This window comes from Chrysochloris asiatica, unplaced genomic scaffold, assembly GCF_000296735.1.
Source record: "Chrysochloris asiatica unplaced genomic scaffold, ChrAsi1.0 scaffold00105, whole genome shotgun sequence".
Taxonomy (NCBI): Eukaryota; Metazoa; Chordata; class Mammalia; order Afrosoricida; family Chrysochloridae; genus Chrysochloris; species Chrysochloris asiatica.
The window spans coordinates 10,388,801-10,411,483 of record NW_006408623.1 but is presented as its reverse complement, the minus strand read 5'-3'; the positions used below and the strand labels follow the sequence as shown (position 1 = coordinate 10,411,483).

The following is a 22,683-nucleotide window of genomic DNA, read 5'->3' as shown; positions in this document are numbered from 1 at the left end:
ATGGCCTTGGGTCCCCCCTTGCCCCATGTGGAGCGATTTCAGGTGGTGTGGCCCCAGCGCCTGCCAACACCCAGAGCCCGCAGGGCCCTGCCCTCCCACTGGGTAAGTCTGGGCAGGGCGCCATACAGCCCTGGGGGCCTTGTTTTCACCTGGGACGAGGCATCCGTAGCTCTGTAAGACCTGGGCCTTTGGGGCTGCCCCCACACGGCTCTGGGAGAGATTAGGGTTGAGAGTCGGTCTGTCCTTGCTCCTGGGTGACCCCTTCCCCCACCCCTCCCACGTCCCTTCTTTCTTCCCCCTTGGGGCCAGCATCATCTACTGAGTGTGGGCCTGGACGGTGGGGTGGCTGGACTGCTGCACTCCAGGGCCCTCACCTGCCCTGTCTTTGTTAGTGGCTCTTACCAAGGTCAGCCCAGGGGCGACCTCTGGGGGAAGGGGGCAGAGAACTGCAGGTTCAGAGACCACACCCCAGTTTCACTTGGCTCGGGTTCCTCTCTGACTACCAGGGACACCTCACCGCAGGCGGGCGGGTGGCTGTGAGTTGGCATTGACGCACCTTCCTGGGGGCACTTGGGGCTGGGGGGATCCCCCAGGGCTGGGGAACTTAAGAAGGTTGTTACTGCTCTCGTCAAAGGGGAGAGGAACCCTAAATCTTGGGGAACCAAGATTGCCTGGTGGGTTGTCTCTCAGACTTGGTTCCTGAAACTGCTGTGAGTGTGGGTGCATGGGTGTGGTGTGTGTGTGAGTACATGTGAGCACACATGTGGGCTATGTGTGCACCTCTGCCCACTGTATGTATGTGTGTGCTTACTGGACTGTGGACATATCCGTCCCCACCTTGGGCCCAGTGAAAAGACAGTTGTGGCAGGGAATGGCTTCACCTTGTCCAGTGGGTGTGGGCTACGATACTGTTGAGGGTGGTCAGCAGGCCCAAGCTAACTGGACACTCGGGAGAAGGATGGATAAACCGAGGCCTTCCCACCACCAGCCTAGCCCAGTCACCCTGAGAGTCCTCAGGGCTTTGAACCATGCTACTCCCTGTAGGGCAGCCTGAGTTAGGGGAGGTGGCAGCTGACCCCTGACTCAGACTCCACTCTGCTCCCAGAGCCAGTACCCAGATAGTGTGAGCTACATTCTTTCCCATGGAGGGCACAACTTCACCCTGCATCTTCGGAAGAACAGGTGAGCTGGGGCCAGGCCCGTAGGTCTCACCTGGATAGCCCCTGTGTGTAGGTACACCTCGGGCCCACACACCTGAATCCTGAGTTTCCTTGGTGTGCTGGGCGCCCTTGGTGTCTTAGGGGGCCTACCTCTCCTCCCACTGGGGTCTCAGAGAGGGACAGAGGTGGACCAGGACACCGAGCAGCTCTTTTTCAGGGAACTGCTGAGCTCAAGGTACACAGAGACCTACACGGCCGCCAATGGCTCCGAGGTGGTGGAGCAGCTGGGAGGGCAGGTACCTGGTCTGGGGGGACTCCCTGAGGTCTGGGGAGGAGCAAGGCCCCAACACAAAGCCACTCACTACCTCGTTCCTCTCAGGATCACTGCCTCTACCAGGGACATGTGGAGGGACAGCAGGGTTCAGCTGCCAGTCTCAGCACCTGTGACGGCCTCAGGTGGGAGCCAGAGAAGAGGGCCTGACCCCGTCTCTTCCCTGTGATTGGGGTTCATGCTCAGGCTCTCCCGCCCAGAGTCTCTGGGCCAGCAAGGGGCTTCCCCACTGCTCTAGGGGAGGAAGCAGGAACACATCCCTGATACCACCCTACAGCTGACCCTCTGCCCTCAGGGGCTTCTTCCAAGCAGGCTCAGCTGTCCACCTGATCGAGCCCCTCAAGGGGGAGGAGGAGGGCCCACATGCCCTATACCTGCCGCAGCACCTAAAGCAGAAACGAGGCACCTGTGGTGTTAGCAATGAGCGCCTGGAACGCATCCTAGGGCCGAGGGTTGCAGCGGCCTTCAGGCCCCGAGTGAGTGGCCAGTTCATGCACTATCCCCAGACACCATGTGCTCTCCTTTGGCCAAGGGCCTTGTCTGCCATCCCCTGGTCCTGGAGCTGATGTCCTTGATCAGCCCACCTCCCCAGCACAGTCCAGGGTTGAGATGGGCTAAGGAGGGCACAGTCTGTGGCTCATAGCTTCTTGTCACCTGCAGAATCGACCAGTGATCCCAGAGCCTCGGCACGTGGAGCTGTATGTGGTCACCGACAGCATTGAGGTGAGGACAGGTGGGCAGGGTGCATGCACACAAGTGAATGGGCGGGCTGGGCAGGCTGGACTCCGGTCTGATGGCCTCTGTGCTTCAGTTCCAGAAGTTTAAGAGCCGGGAGACGTTGCGTGCGCGAGTGCTGGAGGTGGTGAACCATGTGGACAAGGTGGGTCATGCCTGCTGCACTCAGGGCAGGGGTCCCCCTCACAGAGGGTCCCCTCCCAGACCTGCCCCCCCTGCCTGATTGAAACCCTAGTTTAGAGGCCATGGGGGGCACCCGGGAGGCAGAGTGGAGTGGACACAGTCACCTCAGATGCTGCTGATTCTCCACTGGCCAGTCCACCTCCAGACCTGACCACCCACAGGGCCTCTGAGGCCCAGCTGACATGGGCCTGGCTCCCTCATAGCTGTACCAGGAGCTTGGCCTCCGCGTGGGTCTGGTGGGCTTGGACATGTGGAGCAGTGACAAGATCCTCATCAGTTCCAACGCCGAGGTCACACTGAAGAGCTTCCAGGCCTGGCGGACGCGGGAGCTTGTGGGACAACATTCCCATGACAACGCTCAGCTCATCACGTGAGAGAGAGGGTGCAGGCTGAGGTGGGTCTGGGGTAGGCCAGGCTACGAGGACCCCCACTGACACTGTCTGCTCTAGGGGGATCGACTTCGACGGCACCACTGTGGGCCTGGCCTCTCTGGCCTCCATGTGTTCCCAGAGGACTTCGGCAGGCGTGAACCAGGTGTGCAGGGAGGGGCTGGGACTGGAGCACAGCAGACAAGACCCGTAAACAGGCCACAGGGGTGGCCGAGGTCCCTGTCTGAGAAGCGGTGTTGGCAAGAGGGAAGCGAGGCCAGTGGAACCCGAATGAGCAAAGCCCCCACTCCACAGGACCACAGCCAGAGCCCCCTTGGTGTGGCAAGCACCATTGCCCACGAGATGGGCCACAACCTGGCCATGGACCACGACGAGAACATCGACACCTGCTACTGCGCCGTGCCGCCCTCTAGTGGCGGCTGTGTGATGGCGGCCAGCCTCAGGTGAGGCCCTAGTGGAGTGGGTGGCATGTGATGGCGGCCAGCCTCAGGTGAGGCCACAGCGGAGTGGGGCGTGGTGTCTGCCCATGACCTGGACTTAGGGGTGCACATGCTTGTCTCTCAGCTTCGAGTTACCCAAAAAGTTCAGCCAGTGCAGCCGCTCAGTCTACGAGTCCTTTGTGGAAACTCCGCAGACAGAGTGCCTGCGAGGCATGCTGAACCCCAACCTGCTGGTCAGCGACCCCGTGTGTGGGAACAAGCTCCTGGAACGTGGAGAGCAGTGTGACTGCGGCTCAGCCCAGGTGCTGGGGGGCACGGGGGTCAGGCTGGGGGAGCTGGTCCTAGGAGCGGAGGTGCCGCAGGGTGGCAGGGCTACTGCTGGGGGGCCGAGCGAAGGGGGACTTGGAGTTCTAGCAGGAGTAGGTCTTTGGGAGCCTGGAGGCCATCCACACCTGCTGAGGGGCACAGTGCTGAGGGGCTACTAAGGAGGACACCCCCTCCCTTCCCAGGAGTGCCAAAACCCCTGCTGTAACGCCACCACCTGTAAGCTGACCAAAGGAGCCGCGTGTGCCCAGGGCGCCTGCTGTGACCAGTGCCAGGTGAGCCGAGTGGGCCTTCCCCTCAACTCTCAGGACCCCTGGGCCCCACTCATCGGCAGGGGAGGGGAAAGGGAGTGGAGAGGCCCAGGACATGCTGACCTCAGGCCTCCCCTTCCATCTGGCAGGTGAAACCAGCTGGACATTCGTGCCGTAGCCCCAAGGACGCATGTGACCTCGAGGAGTACTGTGATGGCCAACGGTCTGAGTGCCCAGAGGACGTTTTCCAAGAGAACGGCTCACCTTGCTCAGGGGGCTACTGCTACGACGGGGCCTGCCCCACACTGGACGAACGGTGCAGCAAGCTGTGGGGGTCAGGTGAGGCCACAGTGCAGGCCCAAGGTAGCCACTGGCCAGGCCAACTGGCCTCCGCTCACCTGCCCTGTTCCTTCAGGTGCCCAGGTCGCTGTGGATACGTGCTACACCTATAGCCTTACCATGAGCTGCCAGGGCCAGAACCACCCCAAAGGCGGGTGAGTGTCAGGGGGTGCCACAGGGCGGGGACCCCAGCCCACGTGTGCATTGGCACACATACATAGGCATGTGCATGTCCATAGCAGTGCTACTAGGGACATATGCGCCCATGTGTGTGAGGGAGCCCCCACCTTGTGTGTACATGTGTGTGAGGGAGCCCGCACCTTGTGAGTACATGTGTGTGAGGAGCCCCCACCTTGTGTGTACATGTGTGTGAGGGAGCCCGCACCTTGTGTGTACGTGTGTGAGGAGCCCCCACCTTGTGTGTACATGTGTGTGAGGAGCCCCCACCTTATGCACACATGTATGTGGAGGGATCCTGTAAGGTGTATACACAGGGGTGCCACTAGAAAGGGGTCTATGTGGGGGTGCCCCAGGGGAATGTTCCTTGAGGAGTCTGCTCTCTAGGGATTCCCCCTGTCCCTCATGGGAGGGAAGTGAGTCTTTGTGGCTAAAAGAAGTATGGACACTCACCAACAGCCCCAGCCACCCACTGCCTCCTCTGAGAGGCCTCGTGCATGCTGGTCAGGGCCCCGGATGCCCCTCTATCCACAGCGTTGACCTGTGTAGTACCCTGTACTGCCAGGGGGGGCAGAAGCCTCAGGAACGGGGCTCGTGTGTCATGAAGCCCAGCGGTGCTCGCTGTCAGGCCCTGCTCACAGAAGACGCCACTGCCTATGAGCGTGTGCCCACGGGCACTAAGTGTGATGAGGGCAAGGTGAGTGCAGGGGCCGCCGGCAGAACCAGAGTCAAATTCAGCACTCCTAGTGGGGGGTGACTGCCTGGGACCACCCCTGCCTCCCTGTGCCCCAGGAGGGGAGCAAACATGACCCCCCTCCCCCCAAGAGTAAGGAGCCCCTGCCCTCTAGGTTTGCTGGAAAGGAAGCTGCCAGGATCTGCAGGTTTACCGGTCGGACAACTGCTCTGCCAAGTGCTACGGCCACGGGGTATGTCTGGGCCCCTGTGACAACCTGTCTTGCCTGAGCGGGGCGGGGGTGGGGTGGGTGGCAATACAGGCACACCTGAATGGACAGAAGGTGGAGGCCCAGCCTCGGGCACAAGCAGTCAGGTGCTCCACGCTGCCACAGCACCTGGACCATCACACCTGGAAACCAAGAGCAGGTTGGCTAGTGCACTAGTTGGCATGTGGCCAAGCCTTCCAACTTCCACGTAGGCCCACACACACACTGTTCACCCATTAATGCACATGAGTGCAGCCAGGTCCCCACAGAGAATGCTGCACGCACAGACACGTGTACACTGCACACTACTTGGGTACATGCACATGCATGCACACTCTACACATCCTACATGTGCACATGCCAACACAATACATATACACACTCAACATGCTACATATGGGACATACACATGATGCAAGGCATTACATGTGTACATACAGACACAGTACATGTACACACACTGCACACTGCACTTTAGCACACACAGTATGCACAGACATTACATGTGCACATACAGACACACTATGTGTTCACATGCTACACGTTTCCTACATGTGTGCATGCACACTATACACAGACACCCTATACTTGTGCATGCTATACACCTTACATGTGTGCACATACTATACATGGACATTACATGTGTACACAGGCACAGTACATGGACACATGCTATATGCATATACACACTATGCACAGGAATGTGTACATGGTGGCACAGTACATGTAAATGCTACATGCTAGACATGAACACATACATAGTATGCACTGACATTACATGTGAACATCTTAGACACAGTACGCACAGACACACTCTACATGAGCACATAAGACACACTATATATGCACATGCTACACATACCACATGTCTGTGCGCACACTACATGTAACATATGCACAGGCACCCGTCACTGTACATATGCCTCCATGTTACACACAAGTTACACATGCACACACACTGCACAACACAGTATGTGTACACACACAGTACACAGACACAGTACATGTGTCCACATGTTACACACAAACCACATTTGCATGCACTACACAACACACAGTACACAGAGACACAATGCATGTACACACATGCACATAGCTGCACACACACTCATTACCCACATACCTGTGCACACACTACACGCACACATTGGAATGTACACATGTCCCTGGCTTATCCCGCCTTCATCTACTTCTCTCCAGGTATGCAACCATAAGAACAAATGCCACTGCCAACCGGGCTGGTCACCACCCAACTGTGCCAAGGCCGCCAGCTCTGATGTGCAGACAGGTAGGGCCTAGGGTGCCCCTGTAGCTTACGGTGCAGGTACCCCCACGCGAGGAGAAACATACTAGGGCCTGTGACAAACTGGGGACCAAGGGCTGCGCTATGGGGGTGTCAAAGGTCCAGGTGGGCCCCAAAGTCCCACCCCACCTTGGTCCTACACACAAGGTCCCTGGCGAGATGGGAGGGCAGTGAGAGAGGGCTTCTGGGTCTGGATGAGGCTCCCAGAACAGCCCTCAGCTGCTCTACAGGAACCTACCCCACAAGTGTCTTCCTCCCCAGCCACCAGCCACCACACCATAGCCTCCACGGCAGGCCATACCCACGTGACTGGGGGCCTGGGGCCAACTGCAGCCCAACCCTCCGACCTGCTGCCACAGCCCCCGGAGCACTGGTGTAATGTACCTGTGTCTACTGTTGGGGTCTTGGACAGGGCCTGGATATGGGGGCTGCTGCCCGCTCCCAGGGAGCCAGCTCGGTTTGGAGGGGCTCAGCCCAGATGGGGTCTATGCCCAAGCCCCTTGCCATGGGGCTAGGCCCTGGCCCCTAGGGAGGGATTGCTTCTCCTTCTCCTCGGACCTCACTCACACAAGGTCATGGTGTGTCCCTGACAGCGTCCGGGGGCGTGTCCACAGAAGTCCTGGTGGGTGTGGCCTTGTTACTGCTGGCAGTGGTGTTCCTTCTGGGAGGCTTCATCTTCTACCGCAGACACAAGAGGTGACATAGCCCTATGCTACAGCGTGTCAGTGTGGGTACATGCCTGTGTGGGGGCCCAGGGCTGCCTATGTGTGCATCTATCGTATGTGTCTGCGTGTGTGTGTACGGTGTGGTGTGTGCGTTTGCACAGTACACACGTGTGCATGTGTGTGTTCTTTGCATGTGTGTTGTGTGTGCACCATGCATGGTGCTGCCGCTGGGGAGAGGAAGATCAGCATAGGCGGGGGCTGCCTTCTTTAGACCTCCTGGGCCTGCCTGTCCTGGGGCTTGGACTCTGCACGTTCATCCAGCCCTTAGCTCTGGGCCCCTGGCTCTAAGGCATGAAGGGGCAGGTCACGGGGCCGGATCAGTCCCAATGGCTGCTGTGACCAAGACCAAGACCAGATGGAGACCTTCTCCCCGTCATCCTGGAGGTTGGGAGTGAGACCACTGTGCTTGGGGGGGCAGGGCCCTTCTTCCCCTCTGCCAGCTCTGGTGCCCCACAGTCTGCTGGCATGTGGCTGTCTTTTCTGTGTGACTCTCTCTTCTCTCCTCGATGAGGGATTACCGCCAACTACAGTGTGCCCTTCCAATGACCTAACTGCTCACATCTGCAGAAACACTACTTCCAAACGTACTGTCACATGCACAGGTCTTGGGGTGGGACTTGCCCACATATTTTGGGGGTCACAGTTGGACTCCTAGTGGAAACTTAAATGCAAAGAAAGACCAGACAGAAGCCCTGTGGTCACATGACAGGAGTGATGTCAGCACACAGAGGGGCTGCTTGGCACCTACAACACACCTGACCCACCTGCCCGGAGTGGACAGCCCTGCTCCATGTTGGCCTGACCGCACCTCTTCAGGTTTACCAGGGCAGCAAGCATCTGAGGACTTGCCCACCAACTGAGCTGATGCTGCGAGCCCCCAAGCCCAGAAGCCTCCTGGGGGCCTGGCTAAGCCATTGATGCCAGCACACTGCTGACCATACACTCCTTTCTTCCTAGGAATGCGACCACGAAGACGGCCATGGGGCTCGAAAACCCCGTGTTCCACAAGGGGAGCAGTGGTGCACTAGGGAAGAGCAGTGCTGTGGCCCCCAAAGCCTCCCCTTCCCAGGCCCCAAGACCCTCGGCTTCCATGGTGACCCCGAAGCAGCCACCCCCTCTTGTAAACAGCATGTCCCCCGTGGGTTTAGTGAGGTTGGAATACAGAGACAAGGTCCCATAGTCCATCCTGGGTGGTTCTGGAATCATGCCCCTGGAAGGTTCTGGAAGCCTGTTGTCATTCCTTATGAAGCATGCTTCCCTGTTCCCTAGGAAGCCCCCCAAGACTGAGGCAGACCCCCCAGTGCACACACATGGCTGTAGGAAAGGCAGAGAAACCTCAGCTCCTAGTGCTGGGGTGGTGGTGGGAGCTTGTGGGGGGGCGGGGTGTCACTGCCCCCTGGCCAGCCCCAGAAGTGGGCACTCAGCCACCCCTTTCCCTGCAGCGCCCTGCCACCACAGCCAGCCAGCCTGTCCCGGTTCCCGTGTACACGAGGCACCAGGAGCTAGAGCAGGTGAGCCGAAATGCTCGGCCCTGGGAGGCAAAGTTTGGGTGGCTGGTTTCGGGGCCCATCTGGGAGGTGCTGATTGGTGGTGCGGGACCAAGTGTCCAGGAGCCAGGAGCAAGGTGGAGGTGCATCCTCCAGGCCATTCCGAGGTTCTGGGGTCCAGGGCACCTGGGGCATTGGAGAGTCAGGTGGGCATGACACTCCCATTTCTTCCAGAAGCTCAGGCCGGCCCCTCCTACCAAACCCCTCCCGGAGCTGAAGCCTCAGCAGGTGAGAGATTTCAGGGACCTTTACCCCTGGCTGCTCCTGGTGTCCCTGGGCTTGCCGTAGGAACACCTAGGCAAGACTTGGACTTCAGCCCCAAAGGCCAGGTGGTCCACTTTCCCATGTCCTCTTCCTTTGGGGGTTCAGAGAAGATCTCCCTCAAAATGTGAATACTGGAGCCTTGAGCAGGTTTGGCTTATTTACAAGCCCTCTTCTAACCCCTTCACTGCACCCCAGGCACCATCCCGCAGTCCTGGGCTTACCTCTGCCTGTCCCTGAGGGCAGGGTGGAATAGGTCCCTGCTGAGAAACCCAGCCTCCCGGCACTCTGGTTTCGTCATCAGTGGCCCCCCACAGCCCTGTGGGAAGTGTCTCAAAGGCCCAGGGGGTGGGACAGCATGTTTGCCTCGTGGTGGGCACCTGGCCCGGCTGCTTCCAGCAATAGGGCAGGAAGAGCCTGGGGCTTTCTCCTGCAGGGCCTGGCACGGGTTCCAGCTGGCCACGTCCCTGTCCATCCGTTGGTACTGACCGCCTCCTCAGGCTGTCCGCATTGTTCTCACTGGGGTGGGTACGAGGGGGCCCAGGTGAGGTGGGCTGGATGGGTGTAAGGAGGTGGGGGTGTGTGGAAAGTTCCTTCTACCAGGGGGCTCTGAGGAGACTTCCCAAAGTGTTCCCTAAAGCGCTCGTGGAGTTTTACTAAGGACAGGAGCACAGCGGACTCCTGGAGGTCAGCAGTTTAGACACAGAGAACTGGCCAGAGCTGGCCAGTGTTCTACCCCTCACCCACCCACCCACCCCCAGCCCCAGCGAGTGTCAACATTCTTACATCCAGCCAAACTGACCCACTGCCATCGAATCGATTCTGACTCAGGGTTTCCGAGGCTGTAAATCTTCATGGGAGCAGAAAACCTCATTTTTCTCCCTTGGAATGACTGGTGGATTTGAACTGCTGACCTTGTGGTTTGCAGTAACCTATTATGCCATCAGGGCTCCTTAACATCTTACCTAACCAGGAATTAGTGCTGGCCAGGCCTGCCGGCAAGGCCATACACATGATTTCATCAGGGGCCCTGCGAGCACCCTTTCTCTGGTCCAGGATCCTGCCCTGCACCCCACGGTCTGAGACACCCCCTCCAGCTCTTCTTGTCTTTCATGACCTAGTTGCTGTTAGCTGCTGTCCAGTTAGCCCCCAACTCACGGTGACCCCACGCATGACGGTGGTGGTGGTGGTTCTGCGGAGTGACTGGTGGATGTGAACTGCTGTCTTTGCAGTCTGACCCGTACCTCACTAGGATATCAGTGCTCCTTGACCCCACGCATAAGAGGACGCAATGCTGTCTAGTCCCACGTCGTTCTCACGGTCACCCACAGCTCAGACACTGTAATCCGTGGCGTTTTCAGTGGTGGATGATAGGAGGTAGATCTCAGTCCTTTCTTCCTACTCCATGTTAGTGTGCAAGCTCTGCTGAAACATGTTCGGTACCACAGCAGGTTACAGGAATGACAGCCAGGTCAGGAGTCTGACCCTCAGGGTCTCTTCTCCCCTCACTTTGGGCTTCTCTAGTGTTCTCCTAGGGTTGGACAGAGCTGATGGTTTTGGGCCAGAAGAGCATAGACATGACGTCTCTCCTCTAGGGGTTTGGGGTAATGTTGACCTCAGGCACTTGGCGATGATGCTGTCTGCTGTCTGTCCCTTGGTTGCTCATAAAGAGCTTGGGGAGATACTTGTAGAAACGAATGTCCAGCGCTGCTTTGAGCCTTCATCGATGGAATTGTCTATAGTAGTTATTACTGCGATGTTGGCGTCATAGTGAGTTTTCTACTTCTCGCCTTCAGTGTTGGAAGTTTTAGACTCACAGAAAAGTTACAGAAATAGTTTGCGAGTGGTTTTGACAGACAGAGGTTTCAGTCTCAGGGAGGGGTGTTGTTGAAGTGAGCAGATCAGCAAATCAAAGGCCGGAGGGGCAGTTCTGCATGCTGGTCAAGAGCAGAGATGCGGAGTCATGGATTGCCACGTCTCCAGTGCCTCGGGAAGAATTTAGGCTTCTGTGTCTGCCCTCCTCCTCCATCCCAGATCCCAGCTCCTCACAGCAATGCAAGTTTAAGTAGTTCTTGACTTTTTAGCTTCCAAGACCACAATTCTAGCCATTTAAGCTGGGCAGCAGGGTAGGCAGTGAGGGTGCAGTGACCAGCAGGTCCTGACAAGTGTGGGCTTTGTTCTGTGTGCAGCGGTTACCCAAGGGTGTTTCTGTGGGAGAGTGCTCAGCGGAAGACTCAGGCGGCTTTGGAGCAGAGCCAGGAGCTAGGGGAGCGTTATAGCAGGGACGGGCACAGGACAGGTGAGAAGACCTCCATTTTCACCTGCCCTTGTGCCCTTCCCTCAGGTCATCAGGCCCTCTGCTGTGCCCCCCATGCCACCTGCCAAGCCCAGTGCTGGAGGACCCTCTCCCTTCCAAGCCATCAGGCCCTCTGTTGCACCCCCAGCTCCACCCACCAAGCCCAGTGCTGGAGGACCCTCTCCCTTCCAAGCCACCAGACCTACCACTGGGCCCCCCGCGCCACCTGCCAAGCCCGGTGCTGGAAAGCTCAAGCCTGCTCCAACTCAGGTGAGAATCTACCCAGAAATACCACTCTCCAGAGGGTCGGGTTTCCCTTCACTGAATGGTCAGCAGATCAACTTTCATGATGGTTTGAAAAGGATGGAAACATACGCACTATAGGTTTATTTGTATGTGTGATGTCCTTGTTGCCATCCTGTGTGGTGGTTGTTGTGTTGTGAAGTGCCTTCGAGTCACTCCCGAAACATAGCCACCCTGTAAAGGGTTCCGAGGCTGTGAATCTTGGCGGGAGCACAAAGCCTCATCTTTCTCCCTCAGAGCAGCTAGTGGACCTGAACTGTGACCTTGTGCCTAGCAGTCCAGTGCTCAGTGCACAGAGGCACTGTGCTCGCATTGAGTGGCTAGGGGCATGCATTGTTGGATGGATTAAGAAGGTAAAGAGAAACGAACGAAGCTGTGCTCTTTACTGGGATGATTTTGACATCACTTCTCTATCCCCCCCCCAAGGGCTTTGGCACAAAGGTTGCCCTCAAGCCCCCCACCCAGGGGAGATGACCAGGGCCCGGACCTCCTGAAGCATCTTCGAACCTGTCTGGAATTTGCCTGCCATTCCTCTTGAAGGACTATGCTAACCTCCTCACCAGCACCACCCCGATCCTGGCCCAGACTGGGCTGGCAGCTCTTGGCAAGCAGATTCTGCAGTCAGGGCCCAGGTGGGCACCCGCCTTTGGGCGTGTGGTTTCAGAGCCACACGATTCATGGCTAAGGTCATAGCTATAGCCAACCACCAAGAGGCTCTCCACTCAGGACTCAGTGTTGGGCCTCGAGCGGCTGGTCCCTGACCTCAGAATACATTATTTACCTAAGAGTCCAGGCCAGTTCCTCCTCACCAGTGTCGGCCACATATAACCCAGCTTGTCTGTGGGCCCAGGTGGGGATGAGTCACCTTCTGTTATTGGCGGGTGGTGGAGATCCAGACTGCTTTCCTCAAAGCAAAGGCGTAGAATACATTGGCCTCCAGCCGGCTCCTTACCTGCTCTCAGACCTGCTGAGCCCCTGGCCACTTCAACTGCGCAAAACCCACCCTCAGCCTGTGTCACTGTCCCACTCTCAGAAATGGGCCCCTGCTAGGGCCCCTCCCTCCACCCCAAGATGGGACAGCCTCGCGTGTTTTCTCCTTTTTAAAAGGTGGACAGGAAACACGTCAGTGTCTCTGTTTTATATTTTCATCTTAGGAATCTTCACCTTTATCTAAAGGGTCAGATTGGGGAGCAACTGTCGTGCTGCCGACTCGTCAAATCTCAGGTGCCCACTCAGCAGCACTGAGCCTTTTTATACTTCAATAGTGAAAAACTATTTATGATTAAATTATTGACCAGATTCTAAATGTTGGAGGGTTTTTATTACATCAGTGGTAAAGGGTGCATATTACATATTGTAGGATTCAATTATTTTTATACTATTAAAGGGTACAATGCTTGTTAAAATGCAACACTGTAATATTGATCGTCTTCTCCCTGAATTTTAATCATAAATGCTTCCCCAATCCAAATAGTCCCAATCCAAACACATCTGAGGGCTAATAAGACCCCAAGAACTGGTGCCAAGGGGTTGATTAAACTATTAATTGGATAAAAGCTCAGTCTCTGGAGGTCAGTCTGGCTGGGGAGAGTCTGCGGCAAGGCCAACCGTTTTCTGCCATGGGCCTGCACGGAAAAGCCAGGCGCGGGACTTGACGGTCCAGGGGAACCTGTCTGTGAGCTTTGCTTCTGCCTGCAATCTTGAAAGTGTAAAATTAGCAACCGGTGCGACCCCCCCACCACCACCACCACCCAGGCGCGCCTACTAGAGCCCCAACAAGCCCAAAGCCCCGCCCCTTCCGGCCCATCTCCTAGCAACGGTCCCAACTCCTAACTCCGGCGCCATGCTCGGTGCTACCCATCCGAGTCCCCCGACAGTCCAGTCGCTGCCGCCAAGCACCCTCAGCGGCCTCTACGCCTGGTTGGACAGGCTTCCGCTCAGCCGCCCCAAGCGCCACCTGGCCCGAGACTTCAGCGACGGTGGTGAGGGCGTGTCCTGCAGGGGCGAGTGGCCACGCTCCCGAGGATTGGCCAGACCCGGGGTCCTGAAAGGAGGCCGGGCGGAGGGCATGGGGGAGGCTGCTCAGGGAGGCTCAAGGCCGGCACGGGACCTGCCTCCCTCTGCCCGAGGACAAGCTGCGAATGGTCTCTCCGGTCATGTCTCCCGCCGGCCAGGGGTTTCGAGAGGGACAGAGATGCGGACAGAGCTGCCAGGGAAGGGGCCGTGTCTTGTCAAGGGTCTCTAATCCCCGGTTCCCAGTCAAGTGCTGACAACCCAGAGAGGAGCAGGAGAGGGTCCGCCGGCGGTGGGGTCGTGGGGAGGGGCGATGTCCTGGAAGGAGGAGAAATGGAGTGGGGGAAGCATAAGAGGAAGTTTCCAGAAGTTCTGGTCCTAGCTAACTTGGAAAGGCCTTTGGCAAGATGCACAGCTGTCACTTGAGACCCATGGGGAAGCCCAGGTGGGCCTGGCTGCTCTGAGGACAAGGCTGAGAGTGAGAGCGGGTGAGCAGCGCTGAGGTCACTGGTCTGGGCTGCAAGCGGGGACGCCCCTTTCCGTCTGCCGGTCTTCAGGTGCTTCGTTCCATGTGGTGGTCAGCCTCATTTGCTTTCTTCTCTGTGTGGGGTGGGAAAATCTTCAGATCTTTGTTGGAATTCTGAATGAGGAGCCCCTAGAAACTGAAGCTCAAAACATTCAGCCCCAATCAAAGCAGCTCTTCAGCAATGCCTGGAGAGGGCGCTGGTGCCAAGTGGGGTGCCCACCTACAGGTCCTGTGACCCCCCAGGCTCCCTCTCAGCCCGCAGCCCTGAGGGGCATCATACCCTACAGTGAACTCTGACCCTAACCCAATGACTCTTCTCCCCCAGTCCCTGCCAGGCTATGGCCCTTCCCCTGGTCTTCTAATTCAACAGCCATAGGGACCAGTGTACCTAGGACCAGCCTGTCCCCTCACTCCTACTTCCTCTTTTTCTGTTCTCACAATATTTAGGGAAACCACAATGGTGTAACTGCTTCTAGTTCAGTAGGCCAAGCTCACCCTGTGTTTCTTCCCCTTCCAACATCGCTGTGACCTGAAGTGATGCTGGCTGAGATTGTGAAGTACTTCCACCCCCAACTCGTGGACCTACACAACTACATCCCCACCTGCAACACGGACCAGAAACTCAGCAACTGGAGCACTCTTAACAGGCATGGTCCCCTCGGGGCTCAGCCACGCCCCAACCTGCAAGTGTCTCCACAAGGCGGCCCCTCTGGACATCCCTGGCACCCTTTTGGTGCCCGTGTTCCACCAGAACCTCACCTCAACCTTGCGCTCTGATGGTTTCCCACTGGGAGGAAAGCACACATCTGTGGGTACTGGTCACACCGACCATGTACCCGGTCCATGCTGTCCATACCTGGGTGCCTCACAGGAACCGCTAACTCACTCAACAAATAGTACTTGGGGTGCCCGGCAGTGACGTCACTGTGCTCATGAAGCTGAAGGTCTGTCAGGTGCAGATCGGCTGCCAAGTACCCATGAGGCCCTGGGCCCTAGAGGCCAAGCCAGGTCCTGGCTCCCATGCTCAGTGGGGGCAGAGGAGAAAGGGAGGGGTGACTGGTGATGGTCAGTTAATGGGCATTTTGAAGGCTGGCTCATTATTAGCCAGCCTGTCCCTGAAAGGGTCCACATCCTACCACCCTGAGGGGACGGGACTTACAAGAGCAGAGATGACAGGCTGGTGAGCCTCATGGGGCAGAGGTCCGTTAGGGTTCTGTCTGTCTGTCCACTTTCTGTGGCCTAAAGACCCTGCAGGTCAGGGAGGCGTGTTGCTGAGGACTGCCTGGGTTCCTTTGCAGGAAAGTCTTTCACAAGCTGAATTTCTGTGTCTCGGAGGCAGACATCCGAAAGGTGGTAGCCAACACGTCTGGGGCTGTGGAGCCCATCCTGTGTGCTCTGAGGGCGAAGGTGGAGGCGGGTGCACGGAACAGGAGCCCGCCCTCTGAGGCAGTATGTCTGCGCCATACTGGGCTCTGAGCTGGCCCTGGGTTAGGGTTAGAGGGTGGTCATGGAGCCTCATGTCCCGGTCTCTGCCAGGGTTCAGTCCACCTGATCGTCCCTGCCTTCGTTCGTTCTCCTCTTTGATCCCCACTGTGCCTCCAAGACCCTCAGGTCTCCACTCTTCATTATCCCCCGCAGGGTCCAGGGACCTGTGGCCTCGGGGCCAGTGGTCTGTGGGCAGAGCTCGCTGGTCAGAGGTGTGCAGCAGGTATCGTCCCAGAGGAGAGTCATGGGAGGCATGCTCACAGCTCACCCCCTGGGCTTCGAGGGACAAACTCCATAGGGATGTGGTCAGGTGGGCTGGGGCCATGAGGTGGCCCTTGTTAAGGTGACGCCATTCCGCATGCAGGGATCTGACATCAAGCCCACGTGCACCCAGCTCTCTAGAACCTGGCCTCCCCAAGGACACCCGCTTCCAGGCCAGGGTCCAAACTCTGTCTGTCTGTCTGTCTGTCTGTCATACAGGACCTGCAAGTCCCCCAGTGCTCCGTGGCGGGAAGACTTCTCCGAGTCAGTGGCCTCTGGAGGAAATGGGCTGTGCTCGCCAAGGGTGTGCCCTGCCCCCTTTCCTACACTGAGTCCCCACCCCACCCCACCCCACCCCTCACTCCCTCACCAGTTGGGTTATAGGTGGTGTTTGTCTTGCAGTTGGGACATGGTGGGCCAGCCCTGGGAACCCCTAAGCCCCGGGGCCCAGCAGCTGCTGGAGGACAAGGAACATGCATTGGTCATCTTGCAGGAGACAGTGCAGGTGGGCAGCCCGTCCTCAACATGCCAGCAGGGGGAGGGTCCAGTACAAGTGAAAAAGAAGGTCCAGGCCCTGAGAGATGGCAGCTATCCAGAATGATCCATCTGGGGGCAGTCCAGGTCCTGCAGGGGCCAAGCCACGTTTTAGTGGGGCTTTTTTTTTTTTTAAGGTTTTTATTGTGGATTGAGTGAAAGTTTACAGGGCAGATCATTAGTTTTACATTCAACAAATCATACACCTTGTTTCATTACATTGATTATAATCCCTTCCATGTACCATCAGTTAACACTATTTCTCTCTATTCACTTTAGCTTTTTTTATAAAAACAAACAAACACTCAGGCATATATAATAATTTACATATCCAAAAGACACATTCTGCAAGTTGGCCTCCTGGCCACTGGCTCTTAGTCCCTCTCTTCCCATGAATCTGGAGTCCTCAGCCAATCCCCCTCTCTATGCCCCCATCTCTGCCTCCATCTCTGGCATCGCTGCTTCTCTGGATAAGGTCCTGCATTCTGCTTGTGGTCTTCTCCCTTGATAGTCCTAGGGTCCTCTGGTTCTTGACTGTAAGATTAACCACTCCCCTGTTTTTATTACTAAACTTCTACCTTTACAATTGTAAGAGTTGCAATTAGTCATGATAACTTTTACTCATTATTGAATCATAAGCATCTTATTCCCATCTCTTTTCACCAGACCCATTTAGACAAGATGAAAACTATTTAGTGGGGATTCTTTCTTCCCCCTCACACTCTTAAACTAAACTCCCTCTTGAAACCTTGTAAGCCAGTCACTGCCTCTCCTCCGGACACGGTCCTGCACTTTGCTTTTCTCCTTTGATGGTTCCAGGGATCTCCACTCCTGGACTGCAAAATCAGCCACTCCCCTCCTTTTGTTACCAAATATTTACATTTACATTTACCCTGCCAACATTCACTGTCAGACCTGATAGCAATCATTCCCTATTGAACCACAGGAGTCCTTTCCCCCTCACCTTTTATCAACTCCATCCAGACAGGTTGGAAACAATTCAGTGGAGGTTCTACCTTTCCCTGTAGCCTCTCGCCTTTGTAGTCTCCCCATTTTGTGTAGTCAATGTCTAAGTTCCCCCTCCCTGTCGACCCTGCGTACCAAGGGAGTGGGAATGATCCTCACTGTAGAGATTTTCTGGTCCTTTGTCATACTGCATCCACAAGCATAGGTCAAGATCATCCACTTACAGTGGGTGACGCCTTTTTTTTTTTTTCCCCTCTTCTTTCTTCCTCTAGTCGTGTTCTGATCATCCAGCCATTGATGCCAGGTCAAATGGGTACTATCTGCAAGTGTGGGTGTTCTTGTGCATCCCCATCCCCCCACTTAATATCAGCTGGGAGCTTCACACTCCATTCTAGTCCTCTGGGGCCATGTCCCTGCTCCTGGGCCCAGGAGTTCCCAGGTCTTGTCATAACTGCTGGTTAACCAGGTCTCAATCCATATCCTGGAATGTTGTGATTACACCTTCATATTTTATTGACAGCTTTGCTGGATAGAGGATTCTTGGTTGGCAGCTTTTTTCTTTCAGGGTTTTATATATGTCTCCCCATTGTCTTCTTGCCAGTATGGTTTCTGTTGAGAGATCCAAGCTTAATCTGATTTGCTTGCCTTTGTATGTTACACTTCTCTTTTCCCTAGCTGCTTTCAGGATTCTGTCCTTATCTTTGATTTTGGAGAGCTTGATTATTATATGTCTTGGTATTTTCTTTTAGGGTCTTTCCTTCCTGGGGTGTGTTGATCTTCTTGAATGTTTATCTTTTCACTTTTCAGCATGTTAGGGAAATTTTCTTCCAGCAGCTCTTCAATTATCTCCTCTGTGGACTTGTGTGATTCTTCCTGTTCCGGAATGCTGATAATTCTTATGTTATTTCTCTTCATGTTGCCCAGCATGAATCTTAGACCTTCTTCAGATTTTTAAATATTTTTTTTTTGTGCTTACTCTTCTATCTTAATAGTGTTGATAGATTTATCATCTAGCTCACTAGTTCTGGCTTCTTTCTCTTCAATTCTATTCCTTTGCCCTTTCAATGTATTGTCCATTTCTGACATTCTATTATTAATCGTTTGGACCTCTTTCTGTAGGTTTTGAATTGTTTCCAATGCTATGTCTATCTTATTTGATTGTTCCTGTAGCACTTTCCTGACTTCTTCCTTATTTTTCTCAACTCCATTGTATAGTGTTTTGATACATTTTATAATCATTTTTTTGATTGCCTTCTCAGGCATTTCCAAAGCCTGCTCATCTTCCAGTACAGAGTGTAGGTCTACTTCCAGCTCATTTGCCTCAGTCACTTTATCTCATTTCTGGACATGTGCTGATATGGTCATCTGCTTCTGTTTTTTAGGTATATTCAGGAGTTACTGTGGCCTTAATATTTAGATGGGTGTGTGTTTTGGTATTTTTTATCCTTTCTTAATGCCTCCAGGTAGATGTGATCAGGAAATGGGCTTCCCTTTTCACTCTTCTTACTGAGAAATTTGAAGATGCCACTATTGATTGTTGTGATGTAAATCAGGATTAAATTTTCGGCCTATTTCCTTTTTAGTCTGCCTGTCCCACTCCACAATCCCTGTTTGGGCCTTTTTCCTAGTGATAAACAGTTCAGGGCCAGCTGTGGCCATTTTGCCCTTCTGTTTGTTTTTAAATGGAAATTGTCACTTTAAATTTTGAGGAGATCTGTGAGCATGCATAGTAGAACCCTCCAGGGGTAGGGGTGGGGTGTCAACTCGCTCTAGCACCCCCTCTACTCACCTGAATGGAGGTGCACAGACAGCGAGAGACCAATGAACAGATACCAAAAAAAAAAAAAAAGTGTCCACACCTGTACTCCGCGGTTCTGTCAGGCGTCCGTGGCTGCTCTGATCCTTCCCCAGCTTGGTCTCGCCCAAGATGGCGGCTCCAGGAGCAGCTGAGCATCACAATGGATTTCTTGCTTCTGCTACAAATTCCCCCAGCTGTAAGCCTTCCAACCTTCTAAATATTTCTTTATATGTGATTCAGTGTTCTGGTACCATCCCCTGAGCCTGCTTGGTCCAGTATTGTGTGTTGTTGCTGATGGAGCTCCTCACTGCACATCTACCCGATCTGCCATCTTGTTTGGTTGGATTATTTTTAAATGATGTAATTATAGAATATTCCAAACATACTCAGAAGCAAAGAGACAATATCAAGACCCCCTCACATACATACCCCCTCATTCAACTTCACTGGAGAAGGGCCCCCAAGTCGATAGCAGACTCCCCACCTCAGCACAGTACTGGATGTTGGCCAAGCTCCCCACTCTCCCTGTGGGCTGGGATCATGGCATCCAATGCTAGACCAGGTTCTCTGTGGACCCCTGGTCCCCAGGAGCCCCAAGTCCCTCAGTGCATCAGTGTGGGAGCCCCAGACCCACAGTCATCACAATATAGGCCTGAGAGCCCCTCCCCCAGAGCAGCACAAGCATGTGGGAGGCAGGTGTGTTAAAGGGGGAAACACTGGGTGGGGCGGAGTAGGGGCAACACTTGGTGCCAGCAGGCGCCGGGTACAGTGTGTGAGGACGAGCGCTGCAGGTGCTGGACTGGAATGGAGATGACCCCTGAGGTCCCTAGCAAGTGTCTGAACCTCAAAACTGCTTCCTCCAATCGGTCATTACAGGAAAATGACATCGTTGTGTGATTTCAACCTGCTGAGGACAGCAGAGAGGAAGCAACAGGAGTCGGCTGGCTCCTGGGTGAGTCAGGGCCTAGCGTGACCCACGTGCTGACACATAGATGGTCCAAGATGGCCTTGTGTAGGAAACCAGAGGGGGAAGAGCTCATGCTTCCCTTTGAAATGGTGACTCAGTATCGTCTGCTTGACGTGGGGAAAGCTGGGAAAGGAACGTTGGTACTTTTTTATGGTGATCAAATTTGCTTAACGTCACATTGGCCATTTTAAGTATACGTTTCAGTGGCATCAGTACATTCATAATATTGTATAATCATCTTCTACCTCCAGACTTTCCATCACCCCCAAAAGAGAACTCCACCCATACGCAGCTGCTCCCCACTATGCCTCCCCAGCGCCCAGTAGCCCCCAATCCACTGGCTTTCCATATGCATTCGCCTACTGCAGTTATGAAGGGTCCTGACACCTTGGGAGAGCTGTGGGACCCCGACAGGAATACCACAGTGACACGAGCAAGTGACCATGGACCCCTCACCCGTCATTTTACCATTCCTTCTTGACTGCTCACTTCTCCCTTTGTCGTTGAAAACTAAAAGTGGTTACGGGCCATGCCCCTGGGACGCTCCATTCCATCAGATCAGGTCATGATGGGGTTAAGCGTATGACGGTCTGGCCTTAATCCTCTTGTTGGTTTAGCACATCGGATCACATCATGGGGAGTCATAACTGTCACACCACTGAGAATCATGACCCAAGCGAACACGGAGTTGAGGGACACAGTTCAACCTGTGATCGCTGCTGAGCAAAAGGTTCTCGGTTCAAACCTACCAGCCACTCCACTGGAAAAAGACACGTCTGTCTGCTTCCATAAAGATGCCCTGAAACTGTCACGGGTCACTTCTCCTCTGTCCTGTAGGCTTGCTGAGTCAGAATCAACTTGATGCCAACAGATTTCAAACATCCGGTATTGGTCCTTTTATGTATGACTTATTGCATCTGTATGTTTAGCATGTATCAGGATTTCCTTCCTTTTTAGCACTGAGTAACATTCATTGTATGGATGTGCGTTCCTCGATGATGGACACTTTGGTGGGGTCTATTTTTGGCTAATGTGGATAATATTGAACACTGGTGTACAGTATCTGTTTGACTTGTTTTCAGTTCTTTTGAGTATATACCTAGCTATGTACTGGATTAGTGAGTCGTGGCGTTTTTATGCTTAACTTTCAGAGGAGTCACCGGTTTGTTTTCCATAACGTCTGTACCATTCTACATTCCCACCATCCATGGAGGAGGCTTCCAATCACACCAAGGCTCAACACTTACTATTTTCTGGGCTTGTTTGGTTTTGCCTTTATAATAATCTTCCTAGTAGGTGTGAAGTGGTGTCTTTTTATTTTGATTTCACTTCTCTGATGACTAATGATGTTGAGTATCTTTTCATGTGTCATTTGTGTATTTTCTGTGAGAAATGCTCATCTGAGTTCTTTGCTCGTGTGTTAAGTGGGTTGTGTGTTTGTTGTGAGTGGCAGTTCTATACGCTGGATATTAATTCCTTGTCGGGAATATGATTCACAAATATTTTCTCCCATTCTGTAACTTCTCTTTTCATCTCTTGACTGTCTCCTTTGATGCACAAAAGTTTTTGATGAAGATAACTTTATCTGCTTTTTTCTTTTAGGATCTGTGCATTTCCTAACCCATTGTCATGAAGATTTCCACTTAGATTTTCTTCTAAGAGTTTTGTAGTTTTCACCCTTATGTTTAGGTCTTTGGTCCATTTTGAGTGGATTTTTATATATGGTGCTTCACAATGGGTGATTTTAAAGAGCAGAAATTTATCTTCTCTTGATTCTGGAGGTGGAAGTCCACATCAGGGTCTTGGCTGTGTGGATTCTTTCTGTAGAACTCTTGGTTCTCGGCATTCCTCAGAGTCTGTCTTTCCCTACCTCTCTCTGTCTGCTCTGCATTTTTTATAACTCAGAAGTGATTAGGGTCAGGATTGACCTTACTCTGATAGAACCCCATTAACATGAAAGAGAACCCCTGTTTCCAAACAGGGCCATAGCTCCAGGTATAGGAGTTAGGATCGCAACACAGGATTTTGGGAGACACAACACAGTCCAGAGCATGCTGTAAGGTAAAAAGTCCCACGTCAGTCTACTGTACATGGGTACCCAGTTGTCTCAGCATCATTTATTGCAAATACTCGCCTTTCTCCATTGAATACTCTTGGCAGCTTTGCTAAAAAATCAACTGAACCTGTAAGTGAGGATGTATTTCTGGAATCGCTATCCAAGCCATTGGTTTATGTGTCTATTTTATCTCAGTAGTATACTGTTTTGACTACCACAGCTTCGTAATACCTTTTGAAACCAGAAAATCTGAGTATCCCAAAGTATCCCAACTATGTTCTCCTTTGAGATTATTTTAACTTTTTAAGGCCCCTTGAGATTTCATTTTAATTTTAGGATGGGTTTTTCTGTTTCTCTTTTTTAAATGCCATT

General features: G+C 54.0%; 2 protein-coding genes across 2 annotated transcripts; both read left to right on the top strand.

The window, feature by feature from the left end:
* On the top strand, positions 1-12,755 carry ADAM8 (ADAM metallopeptidase domain 8). The gene is made up of 26 exons (XM_006867488.1): positions 1-102; positions 1,106-1,182; positions 1,378-1,456; positions 1,540-1,616; positions 1,787-1,967; positions 2,152-2,214; positions 2,303-2,371; positions 2,613-2,779; positions 2,859-2,943; positions 3,093-3,241; positions 3,363-3,540; positions 3,748-3,837; positions 3,963-4,152; positions 4,229-4,307; positions 4,864-5,026; positions 5,178-5,255; positions 6,471-6,558; positions 7,167-7,269; positions 8,256-8,445; positions 8,741-8,888; positions 9,020-9,073; positions 9,305-9,587; positions 11,296-11,405; positions 11,551-11,672; positions 12,246-12,337; positions 12,668-12,755. The coding sequence occupies exons 1-26, from the start codon at positions 1-3 to the stop codon at positions 12,753-12,755; spliced, it is 3,105 nt and encodes a 1,034-aa protein (XP_006867550.1).
* Positions 12,756-13,548: 793 nt separating this feature from the next.
* On the top strand, positions 13,549-16,591 carry LOC102828179 (sperm flagellar protein 1-like). Its single transcript, XM_006867487.1, has 6 exons — positions 13,549-13,687; positions 14,780-14,891; positions 15,543-15,693; positions 15,883-16,039; positions 16,210-16,294; positions 16,393-16,591. Exons 1-6 carry the CDS (start codon positions 13,549-13,551, stop codon positions 16,589-16,591), a joined length of 843 nt encoding a protein of 280 aa, XP_006867549.1.
* The last annotated feature ends 6,092 nt before the right edge of the window (positions 16,592-22,683 follow it).